The 13,836-nt window shown below is 37.6% G+C and overlaps 1 protein-coding gene across 1 annotated transcript in view; it reads left to right on the top strand.

Moving 5' to 3' along the window:
* UBA2 (ubiquitin-like modifier activating enzyme 2) overlaps positions 1–5,006 on the top strand; it is a gene marked incomplete at its 5' end in the record, with an annotated part of 13,438 nt that extends 8,432 nt beyond the window's left edge. The window contains 5 exons of the mRNA XM_010194995.1: positions 126–281; positions 843–939; positions 1,563–1,668; positions 2,477–2,613; positions 3,922–5,006. Coding sequence (XP_010193297.1) covers positions 126–281; positions 843–939; positions 1,563–1,668; positions 2,477–2,613; positions 3,922–4,103 — 678 coding nt within the window. The remainder of the gene's footprint in view (positions 1–125; positions 282–842; positions 940–1,562; positions 1,669–2,476; positions 2,614–3,921) is intronic.
* Positions 5,007–13,836: the final 8,830 nt, after the last annotated feature.

Raw genomic sequence — 13,836 nt, forward strand, 5'->3', positions numbered from 1 at the left:
GGCATGTCAGAGAGGATTAGGGAACGGGACAACCTGTGAGACTAAGAGACTAAATCTGTAGAAAAACAGGTTTTATGAGTGCTGTTACTTACAAAGTAACTTGGTTTATTTTTGTCTGTCCTAAGATTTTTCTGAACAAGCAGCCAAATCCCAGAAAGAAACTATTGGTTCCTTGTGCTTTGGATCCACCAAATCCTAACTGTTACGTATGTGCAAGTAAGCCAGAAGTGACTGTGAAACTTAATGTACACAAAGTTACTGTGTTAACACTCCAGGATAAGGTAAATCTCTGAATATTAACTATGGCTTTAATTTTTATTCTGATATTGTAAATTATTTAAGTTAGGTTTTGGTTCAATGTATTTTGACTGAACATCAGCTGTTCATGTTTATGCTACTTTCTGTGTTTCTCCCAGCTACAAGAAGAGTTAGATTAGCCAGTATGCTTCTTACTCGTATGTACTTGTATATCTTGTGAAAGCATGTGTGTCTTTTGTAACATTTTGGTGGTTTTAAAGCCTATTTATGTCTAACAGCAAAAAACTAAATGTGAATTTCAGTTTAATAGTTCAGTAGCCACATTACAGTTGTGTAGTCAAAACTTATTTGTAATTCTGTCACTTTATAAAGTATTATTAAAAAAATTTTAGCGTATCTGAACCTGTAGGTTTCAGACAGCAAAAATATTTTGTATATGGAAGTAAAAAAATTCTAAACTCATAGGCTTTCAGCAGATACCTGAAAATGAGCCAGGATAAGAAAATCAACATATTTCAATGTTCTTTCTTTATAAGTGTTTTTAAACTCAGATATTGATTAAATAATCATACTTATCTTTTCAGATAGTGAAAGAAAAATTTGCTATGGTAGCACCAGATGTACAAATAGATGATGGAAAAGGAACTATTCTTATCTCTTCAGAAGAAGGAGAAACAGAAGGTATGCACACTGAAGCTTTTAGATAAGAGTAGATAAAAACTAGGAATAAACCAAAATGCACAGAATGGAAGTATAGCAGATGTTCTAGTGTTCATCCTGTAGACTAGTATTTGAAGAGAACTGGATTTGCAAGTATTTAAGTGGCTCAGGAATACCTAGTGGTATTGTCTACGAGCCTGCATGTCCAGTTCAGGTTTCCTATATAAAGTATTTTTCACCTGGAGTGTCAAGATTCCTTTCAAGAATAGATATTCAGCTATAAAAGTGCACCAGTTATTCTCCTCTGTTTGCAAGTCCCGTTCATTTTCTTGTTCTTAGATTGTGATCTTTTTATGATGCTTGTAGGCACTATCGTAATACCAATATTTTTTCCAAAATGTTTCTAAATGTAATTGTAGTGAAGGGCTTGAACATGATGCATGAGGGGTAAATAGATCGAACATGAGTAGTTATAACTCCTGATAAGCATGAATGTCAGCTCTTACTTTAATTATAACTAATAAACGTTAGTTTTATGTTTCTACATAAAACTTCTGAAGTATTCATTTAATCATATTTATTCAAGTATAAAGGATTTTTATATAAATAGCTGTATACACTGTAGTTTTTCACTGTTCTTGTAGCTAATAACCACAGGAAATTATCAGACTTTGGAATTCGAAATGGTACTCGACTACAAGCAGATGATTTCCTCCAGGACTATACCCTGTTAATCAACGTCCTTCATAGGTAAGGATTCCAAAATAATGATTTTTTTGTGTATATATGTAGAACAGTTACACAAGGAATTTCCAACTCAGAATTTTAAATACATTAATAAAGCTCAATGATAAAGCTCCAGAAAGAAAATACAGAGATAAAAGAGAAATTGTTATTTTTTATTAATTTATAGTGTTTAAAGTTTTTGGTTTGGTTTTATTGTGTTGAGGTTTTTTTACAACAGTAATTGGAAAACGTTTATGTTAATAATTTTTCATTGCAAAACATAAAAACACAGTGCAAAACCTAATTTACTTTTAGGGAAGCCAATAAGGGAAAAACTGCTATTTAAAAAAAACCAAAACAACCAAAAACAAAACCAGAAACCACCACACAAAGAAACGACCCAGCTGATGTAGATCCTCTGCTTGACTACCTGTGTTCAGGTAGAGCAATGCAAATAGAAGTCACTTTAAAATAATCGGTGTGTGTATTTAACCCAGGATAAGTAATTTACATTCTATATACAGTGAATTAACACACTGCACTTCCAGTGAGAATGGGAATGTGACATTGAGGAAGAAAGGTAAGCTCAGGTAATGACTTTTCTCATTCCTAAGCATTTGAAGTCATGGCACTTGGTGGAACAGTGTTTATGAATAGACATAGCATACATTATAAGGGAGGACTGAACAGATTTTCCTGGTTCTTTTAATATGTTCTTCTCACTTTGTCATAGTTGCAGGGTGCTCTAATACTTGAATGACATATGTTCTTTGTCAAAAGACAGTTTTATGTTTTCACCTGGTTGTTTAAAAGCATATGTATTTTTCTGCAGTGAAGACCTAGAAAAAGATGTAGAATTTGAAGTTGTTGGTGATACCCCTGAAAAGGTTGGCCCGAAACCATCAGAACCAACATCCAAGAATATTACCAATGGTAGCGATGATGGAGCGCAACCCTCAACATCAACAGGTAAATAACAGTAATCAATATGAAATAAAACAAAATAGTTTTTCAGTAGTGCAGTCAACTTTGCCAGCATTAAATAAAAGACACTTAAGTTGCCTTATAAAGTGTATAAATGTATTATTAAATAGAAAAATACACATTTACAGTTGTTGCAAAAATGCCCATTTGAGATTGTTACAAAGGTTTACAGTAAACACACCTTGAAATTACACTATTAACTCACAAGTTTCACTTTCTTCCAGTAGATTAAAAATTACTTTGTGGATGTCTCTGATACTATGTTATTTTCTTAATTTAAGAAGACATCTTTATTTTCTGCTTGCAAAAGAATTATTTTTCACCTGTCAAGCAAAGCATTCAATAAAAGAGCATTTGCCATCCAGGAAGAAGTACCATCGCCTTCCTAATGTAGAGTGGTTTTTTGAACATACTTAAAATGGTTTAATTTAAATGAATATGGGATGCTTAAGCACTGAATGCTAATGTACTAAAATAGTCATACTGTTTTATAGGGATAGCGTATGAATCTGAATACTTATTGTGACAGTTAGATATCTGTAGTTCTGAGTTACACTTCTGGATGATGCTCCTTTGCCTGTGCGATGGTGCTATTGCTATTTAAGATGCAAGCACAGTAGTCACTTTCACTTGTCTCTTGTTTCAGGGGAGATTAAATGTTAAGAGTATTGCTAAGATTGATTTCAAATTATATTAAAAAAAACTAGCATAAAATTATTTTTAGAGTGAATTTGTACTTCAAAACAAACAAAATCCACTAGATGTCTTGAAAGTTCACGTTGGGTTCTGTTTTCCCTTCTTCATACTATCCAGTGCTATCCTTTAGCTCTTTAAATCTGCTGACCCTTCTCTCTCTTTCCATGTTCTCTCTTTCATGAAGCCTAGCTTCTAGCAGGAGTTCTGTTGAATGCACTGGTGAAAGGAGAGGCTGGACTGCAGCTCAGCCTGTGTAAAAGTTCTTTTTTCAAGGACTGCTGCAGATAGCATGCAATTCTTCTGGTTTGTATGTGCAAAAAAAAAAAGCGCTAACTAATGCATTTCCCATATTATTGGGGTATTGCAGTATTTTCTATGCCTCTAGTGAAGAGGGAGATGACCATGTGAGAAGTCTATTTTATACTGGCTTCAGAGAAATTCAAAATACTGTTGCAGTTGAATGACAAAGAATAGGGATAACGAATGCTCCAATATGTATTTCTTGTATTAGAGATGTTCTTACTTTTATGTATGAAATTTGGTTTAAGAGTAGACTCTTTACAGTATCCATTTTATTTAAAAACATATATTTTTCAGCTGCAGATCAAGATGATCTTTTAATTGTGGATTCTGAAGATGAAGGTACTTCAAGCAATGTTGATGATGATATGGAAAACAAAAGTCGCAAGAGAAAACTAGAGGAGAAAGAGTGCGTTGGTACAAAGAGAGCGCGTACTGAGCAGACAGAAGAGCAAGATGAAATTATAGCATTAGACTGAACATGCAAATGCCTCTTGACAAAATTATTCAGTTAATGTAGTACCGTAACAGCATATTACGTTGGGATGTGAAAAATGTCCAGAACTAGGCTAATTTTAAGGCCTTTGTTCGAAGTGAATACCAAACCGCTGGCTTAAATAATTTGTGTCTGTTTCTCTTGATAAAGCTCTCATCTCAATAGACTTTCAGAAATTTTTCCATATTAATTCCATATATTAAATGTAGTAGAAACATAGTTTATAAATACTTACAGATAACTATTTGCTTAAACAGTCATGAAAAAAACCATGTTATTTTTGTGTAAATACCTTTTAGGTACAATTCAATAAGGGAAAAAAAACCCCAACTACTCTTGCTTAGTAAAGGGTCATCGTCTGATGCCCAGATTTTAAGTAACAACTTTTTTTTTTGCTTGAAGAAAAATATTTTTAGCCTAATCCTAAACATTTTTCACACCCTGAACAAGTTAAAGAAGAAAATTCAATTAAGCAAATTAGTGCCATGTTTTAACAGTGTTCTTAAACTTCAACTGGCACTATGTACATTACTGTAAAACTGTTTATTTACTCAAGTTTTTCAGCTCGTACTGCCTGGTATGTCAATGTAAGAAGCAGATTTTTGTGTATTGTTACAGTTTCAGGTTATTTATATTTGATGTTTTGTAAACTCAGATACTACTACTATACTGTACATCTGATGGACCAAATAAATGACATCTGAAATACTTGCTATATTTGCTTGCACAGTCCAAGTTTATGCTGAATTATGGGATTTTACAATGTATAGCCTTCAAAAATTACTGTATTATTTTCATTTTTCTAAACATAACCTAGTAGTACAAAACTTACGCTTCACTTGTTTGAGGTGAAAGGGGAATTTTTTTAATAAAACTTTTGTGAATGGTTTTTTTTTCCTTGGACAATCAATTATTGACCTCTTCAGTTAGAGCATTTGCACCACCACACACATGCTTTCACCACCTCATGCCTTCACAAAGAGGAAGGCACTGGTCTCTTATACATTATACTTTGTGCATAGGACAGAAGTGCAATGTCTGGAATCGGTATCTTAAAACCTACTGCATTCATTGAACTATTTTGGTAGTTTCAAAACTATCAGTGTTGATTCTTAGGAACACAGTAATCAGCCATTTCTATCACTGTACTGAAGTTACTTTTCAACTTAGTGAACCAAAACTGCTTCTATTTGTAGGCAAATATGCAGAGCCTTACAGAGCAGAGGAGTTGAGCAGACAAGATTTATTCTGTTACAGTTTGCAAACTGAATCAATTTTAAACAAGACGTTAATTGTATAGGAGAATGCGAAAAACCCAAAACCTTTTTAAGATTTGGTTCTGTCTAGTACAAAGGCCAGCTCATCATTGTTGAGTTGCCACTGCAGTGCAAAACTATGATTCTGTGATTCAAATAATGTCTTACCTCTTCTTGTAGGTAGTAACAGTCATATGCAATGGCTTGTTTGGAGGCATAATACTCCACTGTGAAATTAAATCCTTTTCAGTTAGGTGCTTGTTGGCCAACATGAGTGGAGGCTCAGAAGTAAAGATGTAAATAACAAGCATTACAGAGGATTTTCAGTGCTACAATGGGAAGACTTTGTAGTTCTTGCCATGAACAGTTGAAGCACTAGAATTTAATGTCTGATTACATCTTCCAAAAACTAAGGCTGACATTTTATTTTCTTAAGGCTTACTGAAAATAAAATTATGAAAATAATTTATTAAACTAGTTGTCAAATAGCTTGTTATCTGTGTAATGAGATGTGCTTCTCATTGTGACTTGACAGAGCGTTAAGCTGATGGCATGTGTAATGTGTCTATGATGGTGTGATCGTCCCTCACTTGTTACCTGAGACATTTCCTGGCTTGTACTGCACACTCCTGATTATTTTAACAGTAGAGGTTATAATTCTGGTACGTTTATTGTATTAGTTTTACCAAGGTTAGAGTGCTCATGACTTGGAAGTTGAGTGGTATATGAATTGAATCAAAATAATGCAAAACACCAAGAGATGTGCAGGTGAAAAAAGGTGGGAGGAGCTGTTCAGTCTCATTGGCTTCTACTCTTTAGTTATTAGTGTTAACAGCATAAGATGACAGTACTCAGATGATTTCTGAATTTGGGATAATGCTATCCAAGAAGATACTTATAATAGTTTCTCGGGGCAGTAGACAACTTTCTCAATAAGGCCAGATCGCAAAAATGTTCAGAATTAACCAGGCATTGTATCTTAGATGGGGGGTACCACTGCAGGACACTGATTAGGTTGAGTTTTAGAGAAGGGTAACTTTACTGATGCATCATCATTTGGTTTGCTGCATGCAAGGTAGTCTAGAATTGAGCTACATAAGCAATTACATCCTGATGTATTTAGGAGATGTAATCATGATGCTTTTGTCTGGGTAGTAAGTAATTAGAGGGCCAAAAAGTGCTCCTAGATCCTTCCTGTAAATAAAGTGAATTATTTTAAATGTATTTTCTACTCGGGCTGCTACTATAGAATGTACAGCAGACTGTTCATATAGTTCCAGCTGTTCTGTTCAGTTCTTGGTAAGTTTGGCAACACTGAATGAACCACTAAAAATGCAAAATGCTTCTGCGCTAAATGGAAAACTGCTTTTCATAACTGCTGGAGTATTAAGGCTCTTAACTGGCTACTAGTCACCAACATGGTATCAATGTACAATTTATCAACTTAAACTTGCTCTTGAGAGCAAATTATAAATCAAAGCATTTTATTAAGCTTTCAAGTAATTAAAGAAAAAAACCCCTACTTTTCAACTGACCATTTGTTCAAGTCCTAATGGCAGGAGTATTGATCTGGAAGGACGTGTAGATGAAAGATGTGTGTTAGAAGTGTTAAAATGGAGGAGTCTTTCTTCCTGGTGCCTTGGCTTAGCAACCCCAATGTAAGCTCTGTCTTCACTAATGATTTTTGAGCCAGGCTCATTAAATCAGTCTACAAATTGCTATTTGCAGTAATACAAATTGGCTCTTCTGTCACACAGCATTCTTTAGTTGTTTGTTCATAGCGATGCAAATTTCTGTAACACAGATAAGCTTTTCTGGCAGTTTTCTATAGTAACCATTCTTTATGCTTGTATTTTTTATTTACTTAGCGAATTTCAGTGGTGTGTATGAAAAGGACAAATGCAGCTGAGGGAGTATCTTGTATGTGTCTTTGTATGCTATTAGTTCAATTCCCCTTTTCTGCAGTGGAGCAGGGAACGGAATACTGACCTCCACTCGGATTCATTAAGTTTCTCTGACTTACAGTGAAGAAATCTGTAATGACTTTTCCACAATTTTATTGTAAAAAAAGCAGAAGGGCAGCCTATCTGATTCTTAAACATTTGGAAAATCACACTTAAGGGGCAATTGATAACCATTCAGGAGAAAGACCTTTTGGTGCCATGATGACAGACAGCCTTGTACCAGCCCATTTCCTAAAGAGTAACTTTAACCTGTGGATAACCATTTAATGTTTGTAGTAGTTCTATGTGATTTTAATTTTCCTTTATGAAACAATTTCATTGTTGAACCACAGAGAGAGATGCGTGCTTTCCTGGCCCGTTGGCTCTGACAGCTGGCAAGCAGATTGATGTGCCATTTCAAATTCTGACCTTTACAACAAAGACCTCGTGCTAACCATTTATTAGATCTCAGAAGATAAAATAGACTTGGGTTCAGTTCATATATACCATTAATATCTGCTTCAAGCCTTATCTCTAGTGCCCCAAAACTTTAAATTTGGATTAGAAAACTTAATAAACACTGAATTAAGGAAAATAAATTTGTTTTTCCCTGTGTCTTGTTTCTGTGCCTATAGATATTTCCTTTCTTTGCAGCTGTAAGGACAAGAAGCCTTCCATTTGGTGCATCTAAAATACTGAATGTGCAAGAAAGCAGAAACTAGGATCAAAGTAATACAACAAATACAATACAACAAATCTTACACAAGTCAGTCATCTGTTTTTTGATTGCCTGAGATTATTTCTGGGCTAGTGTCTTAAGAATGATTACAGACAACATACACCTTACAGGCAAAAGAATAGGAGGGGAAGGCAATTTAATCCTTTGATTTGGAGGGCTTGATTCTTCTTCAAGGGAGGAATAGGATGAGGTAAACAAATGTACTAGATACAGCTTTATATCTGTTTATATTAAGGGAAGAAAACAGCTGTTAAGATACATGTCATTATCTTTGTCTTTTTTATCAGCATACTTCTTCACTCACATGAGAGGAAAGTGAGACATTTTCAGTATCATTTCCTAAAGGATACTTCCAGAATTGTTCTCTCCAGCAACATTTGGAGCTATTAGGAAACATTCAGCAACTACATCAGTGATCTCAAAGCTACTGCAATTCTACAAGTAGGTGGCTGTAGACAAGGAAAGCCTGACCCACAGAAGTGTTTCTGCAGTAGCACTCAGCCTTTCTAGGTGCGGTACTCACACAGCTATCTGCTGGTGGGTCTATATGCAAGTCCACGTGGGAGTTGCTCCATTTTATGCATCTAACCAGTGATAAACCAGAGGTCACAGGAGCATGCTGGGGAAAAGAGGGTGACTAAGATACCTAACTAGAAGCTTAGGAAAATGCTAGGAGCTGTGGGTATTACAAAGGGGACAGAGAGAAGGCGGTATGTGCGTGGACCTGGGAGAGAATTAAAGATGCTGTAGAGAGGTGCCAGAGACAGGAGAGCACCACAAGTTTATTGAGGGCTGTAGGTGAATATGGTGGGAGGAATGTGGAGGCATTGACAGGACTGCAGCATTATTGGAGACCTAGAGAGGCGGTTACAAGCTAGAGAATGCAAAGGATGCAGAAGAGAGACGTGCAGGAGTCCGGCTTTCACTGGTTCCATTGCTTATGGAACAGCTCTATACTTCTTGCAAATTTGGTCAATGTTTTCAGTTAACAAGTGTTGTCTCTGTAATACCATTCTGTATGGAAAATACCATGAAATGTAAATGTAATTGGTGTTATCAACAAACCAATGTCCTCTGTCTTCTGAAATGATCTTTCTCATCGTAGCTGAAGAGCGTCGTATTGTCAGGTCAGGCGGTCAGTGCTCATAGCCTGCCTTGTTTCTTGAATGGGTATAAAAAGGCACATACAGTTAATCTGATACTTTTCACCAGCAGAGAATAGAGGGGCATGTGTACAGCAGTCTGGCCCTCATGCAGTGTTTTTGGATTTTATTAAATGCACTGATGCTATCTGATCTCTTTGCTAGGTGATGGTTTGCAGTATTGCAACCAGGACTTTCTTTTTATCACATCAAGATAAACTTGGGACTCTATAGAGCTAAAATTTGTTTTTATATTTCCAGGTCTCTGAAATAAGAAGCTATATAACCTAAAATCTTCTTGAAAGTACTAAGTGAGTGCACTGCTAACTGAGCTGGCCAACTAAATTATGTATTTATGCAAAAGTAGTGGTTGATTTGAGCTAACTGATTGTGCTTGAATAAACAGTGATTATGTCCTGTGATTGCAGGGAAGTATAACTAAGGCCATGTGCAGTCTCTGAAGTAAAAGCCAATAAACTGCTTTGGCCAGAAGTGTTATTTTCTAAAATATGTAAGAGAAGTGGAAGATGAAACTATAAAAGAAATAAGATACATAAACTAATTGTAAATGCTTAGACAAACGTCTGTCTAACAGCACGTTCACAAAGTGCCTGTCGTGACTGGAATTTTACAGGGTCTGTCCCAAGTTATAATTGTGCAGCACAGTGAATAACTGCATTTGCAATGAACAGGAAGAATGTAAAAAATGTTAAATAATGTTTTATTGCAGATTTAGAATGAGAAATGACCTGTAAGCCTGCAGAGTGCTGTTAGTCAAAAATATTTTAAATAGTTGTGCCCAGCAAAGGTAGCCATTCAAATACAATGTCTTCTGTCTACCAGAAGATGGTGCCCTAAAACACATTCAATAATTCCCATTTTTAAAAGTTGTGATCAACTGCAAATTAGTATTTTTAAAAATACGTCAGAGCAAGGCGATTTGCAAACAGATCTCCCAAGCCCAAATACATATTAATATCCAAATTTCATATTCCAAAAAGCTTGCTTATACTTAAAGTTATCACAATACAAATTAACATACAAGACTCAAACAAACAAAACAAAGCATCATAAAACACAATACAGCTTCAAAGAAGATAAAACTTCAGTCTCCCTCTCTGAAAATAAAAACATTCTTCAGCATAATATTTGTATAAGTTTTTTGGTGTTTGTTTGGGTTTTTTTAATCGGGCTTAAAACAGACCCGAGAAAAATAATAATCATTGCATTCCTCACCAAGAAACCAATAAATTTTAAAACTTGAAATCAGAACAGTAAATCTCTGAGTAATAATAAGTCTTATTTACTTTGTGGACTTCAAGGTATAATTTCATTGTTTCTTAATTTTGGAGACTTGAAGGGAAATTACAAAAAATGAGGTAGCATCCAATTCAATAAGCAAATCTGTGGAGCAGCTTCAAATTGTTAAATTGATGAAGTGAGACAAAGAACTCCCTCCTGCATTGTGTCAGTAAAACCACGTCTGATACAACATGCACCGCAACACAAGGCAGTGAGATTTCTGCCATTGTCTTCAATAGGGCTAAAGTTTCACGGGTGAATTCTTACATTTACAGATTCTCTGCTTTGTTGGTAATAAACTCTGTGGCTGAGGAAGACAAAATCCCTAGCAGACCATCAGGTCTCCCTGCCTGTTGGTTTGGGCAGTGTTTCCTTGAAGGCACTGACAATTAGAAGAAACAGGAGTGCGCTGCCTGTGAGGCCCAGCCAGCTGATATTCACAGATCAATAACTCCACCTGGCTTTTTTGCTCCCTTTAAGTCTTACACAAAGGGGTTTATTTAACAGAAGCAGCTGGCTTTCTTTCATATCTGATTTGCTGATATAACTTAAACTTGGGCATAAGGATTACCAAAACAAATTAATAAATTAATTTCAGTCTTTATAATACTCTATCAACAGTTCTTGTGCTCTTGGTTGCGCAAGTGTGAGTCTTTTTGCAATACGTACATTTACTACTGGCTGTTAGAATTAAGCAAATATATTTAAAATAAAGTGGGCATAAAAACATGTCAGGATTGTCAAGTTGTAATTGCCCAGTACTTTGGGGGTTCTTGTATATAACAGTAAGGAGAATGATGTGGGTACTTACTACAGCAATGGCAGCTTTAACACTACACATTTTGTTTCCGCAGCTCGGCACATATGGTCCTCTGTGAGAAACACAGCAGTGCTCAAGTGTGCTATGTACCACTGCAAACGTATTTATTTCACCCATGTGGGCTACATCTGTGGCTGCAGTGTGGATAAATGTTATGTTCATTATGTGTATGACAGCAGTATGATTTACTGGTGAAGAGCAGGTCTGTACGATCGCCCCTGCAGCAGCGCTGGGACGGGAACACTGAGCAGGGATTCTCCAGACCAGGGCTGCAGCAAGCTTGCCTGGGCCTTGTTTTGAGGATTTACATATTAAGCATAGACTTTCAACAGTAAAACTAAGTTATTTTTATCATTTCATCCACATTGCTTACTAAAAAGGGCTGTTTCCTTAGACTGCCCAGATTCTCTTGATCTCCAGTATGTTTTTCCTGTGAGTTCATACCCAACAAAGCACGTGTTTTAACGACTTCCATACCAAGAGGCTTACCATAGAAACTTGCTACCGGCTGGCAACAGTATTGAACTGTGCTGCCTCGAAAGGTGGAACAAGGGCAGATTTGTGGCTCAGAAGGACAGGGCGACAGAAGGACAAGAAGTTCCTGCTGCAGCTTATGCTTTTGATTTCACACAGCATCAGCTCTGCACTTCCTATTGTAAAGACAGCTGCTCAAAATGCTTCCTTACAAGAGCACACAGACAAGGCCTTCCAGTATGTCCTACTCTGTTAGATTAACAGTAATCTAAAGTTGTGAAGTTGGTGGTTTTTATAACAAAACAAAAACTTAAAATATTTTTTATTTATATGTGCATTTTTCCTTTCTTTACAGGGACCATGTAAAGAAAAGACATTTACATCACTTTTCTTTACGTGGACCAAGTTCCCAAATCGTCCATGAGCCTCTAAGCTTCTCAGGAAGACAACCTTATAAAAATTGTCTCTAAGAAGTTCAAAGCCAGTAACGGAACATCCCAGTACAGCCCCAGGAACAACTCAGGAAGCAGCCCTGCACTGGTGCACCTGAAGGCAGCAGCCTGAGACACCCACTGCCCCAGACGAACTTTGTGCAGGAGTCCCAGGTGGGGTGGTGAGGGCTCAAGTTAACGGCGATTTCCATGTGCTCTGTGGAAGGAACCTCTCTTTGTTCTCGGTGGGTACGTGTTCATGCTACCTGGCCCATGGCACAGTTTGTGTCTTTGCTGACAGCTTTACCAGAAAGTCCAAGGCTTGAATGGGATGGACACTTGAACAACTGCTTTGACCTCACACAGTGCCATGGCACATTTCCTGGGAAGCTTTTGCTGCTGATGCTGAGGGCCCACACTGCGTTAGCTGGACCAGTGATGGTGTGCACCAGGATGCACGACAGCACGAGGCGCTTTCGACTGTCAGATACCTGTAGACTAGAGGTGAAACGTAACTTATTCTAGAAGTAGTACGCTGCAGCAGCACATGGTAACAGCTTGTTTAGGAGTCTGGCAAAAAGTGTAATGAAAGATGTGAACACATATTAGAAAAGAGCACTTCACTCCCAAGATTGGTTGTATTTACACATGCATTTTCACATTGACAGCAGACTACCTCTCCCACGTCTAACAGATTTGCTTTTCAGGTCTTGCTCTGCACATGTACATGGTTTGTTGGATTATTTTTTTTGCTTGCCACCCCTGTGCACACAAACAGATTGCCAATCAATTGCCCTCCACAGCTGGGGACATTTTTGAGTACACAGTTGCTTTTAATGTTTAATTAGGTATGATAACAGGATAAAATGTTCTTGGCACAGCAGAGTGCTTACAGCCCAAACCGGTAACATGTTTCTCTCCTCAGAAGGTGCTCAGCACCCAGCAGTAAAGACACAGCTCAGGTACCTGTTGTTTGGGCTTTATCGGTACTTCTGCCATTAACAAAAATTATCATCTGAGGTTTGCAGCTAGGTTGCAAAAAAGTTAAAGGAGAAATTAACACGATTTAGTATCAGAGGTCTCATACCAGTAGCCATTTCAGAGGTGGTGTTTTCTGACAGCCCTTTTCACGTATACAGATGGAAATTGCAAGCAGTGCTGGGTCTTGTTCATTACTGAATCAACAGATGAAGCTCTTGCGAAGTTGCAGACAGTAGCACGCTTTTTGAAACTCGTGTCATAGATTGCTTTAGGCCACAATGTATTTATCATATATCTTAGTACTGACTTTTTTTTTTAATAAATCAATAACTGCAAATAATTACCAGCTGCTGTACTAGAGCCGAGGTCCCTCCCGGGGAGTCACCTGGCCGGTCCCAGGCATTTTGCACAGGTGCGAGTCATCTGCAGCAGCAAGGCTGCTCCCGGGACCCCCGGCCCCGCAGACCCCGCCGAGGTGCCGAGTGCTTCCCTCGGCGCTCCCGGGCCGCAGCCCCCGGGGCAGAGGGGGGCGGGGAAACGGGAGCTTTCCACCGGAAAGTTTCAGTCCGGGGCACGAGCGGCAGAGGGAAGCGGGGCGCGCGCCGCAGTCCCCCGGAAGGCGGGAACC

This window comes from Mesitornis unicolor, unplaced genomic scaffold (assembly GCF_000695765.1).
Source record: "Mesitornis unicolor isolate BGI_N332 unplaced genomic scaffold, ASM69576v1 scaffold42941, whole genome shotgun sequence".
Taxonomy (NCBI): Eukaryota; Metazoa; Chordata; class Aves; order Mesitornithiformes; family Mesitornithidae; genus Mesitornis; species Mesitornis unicolor.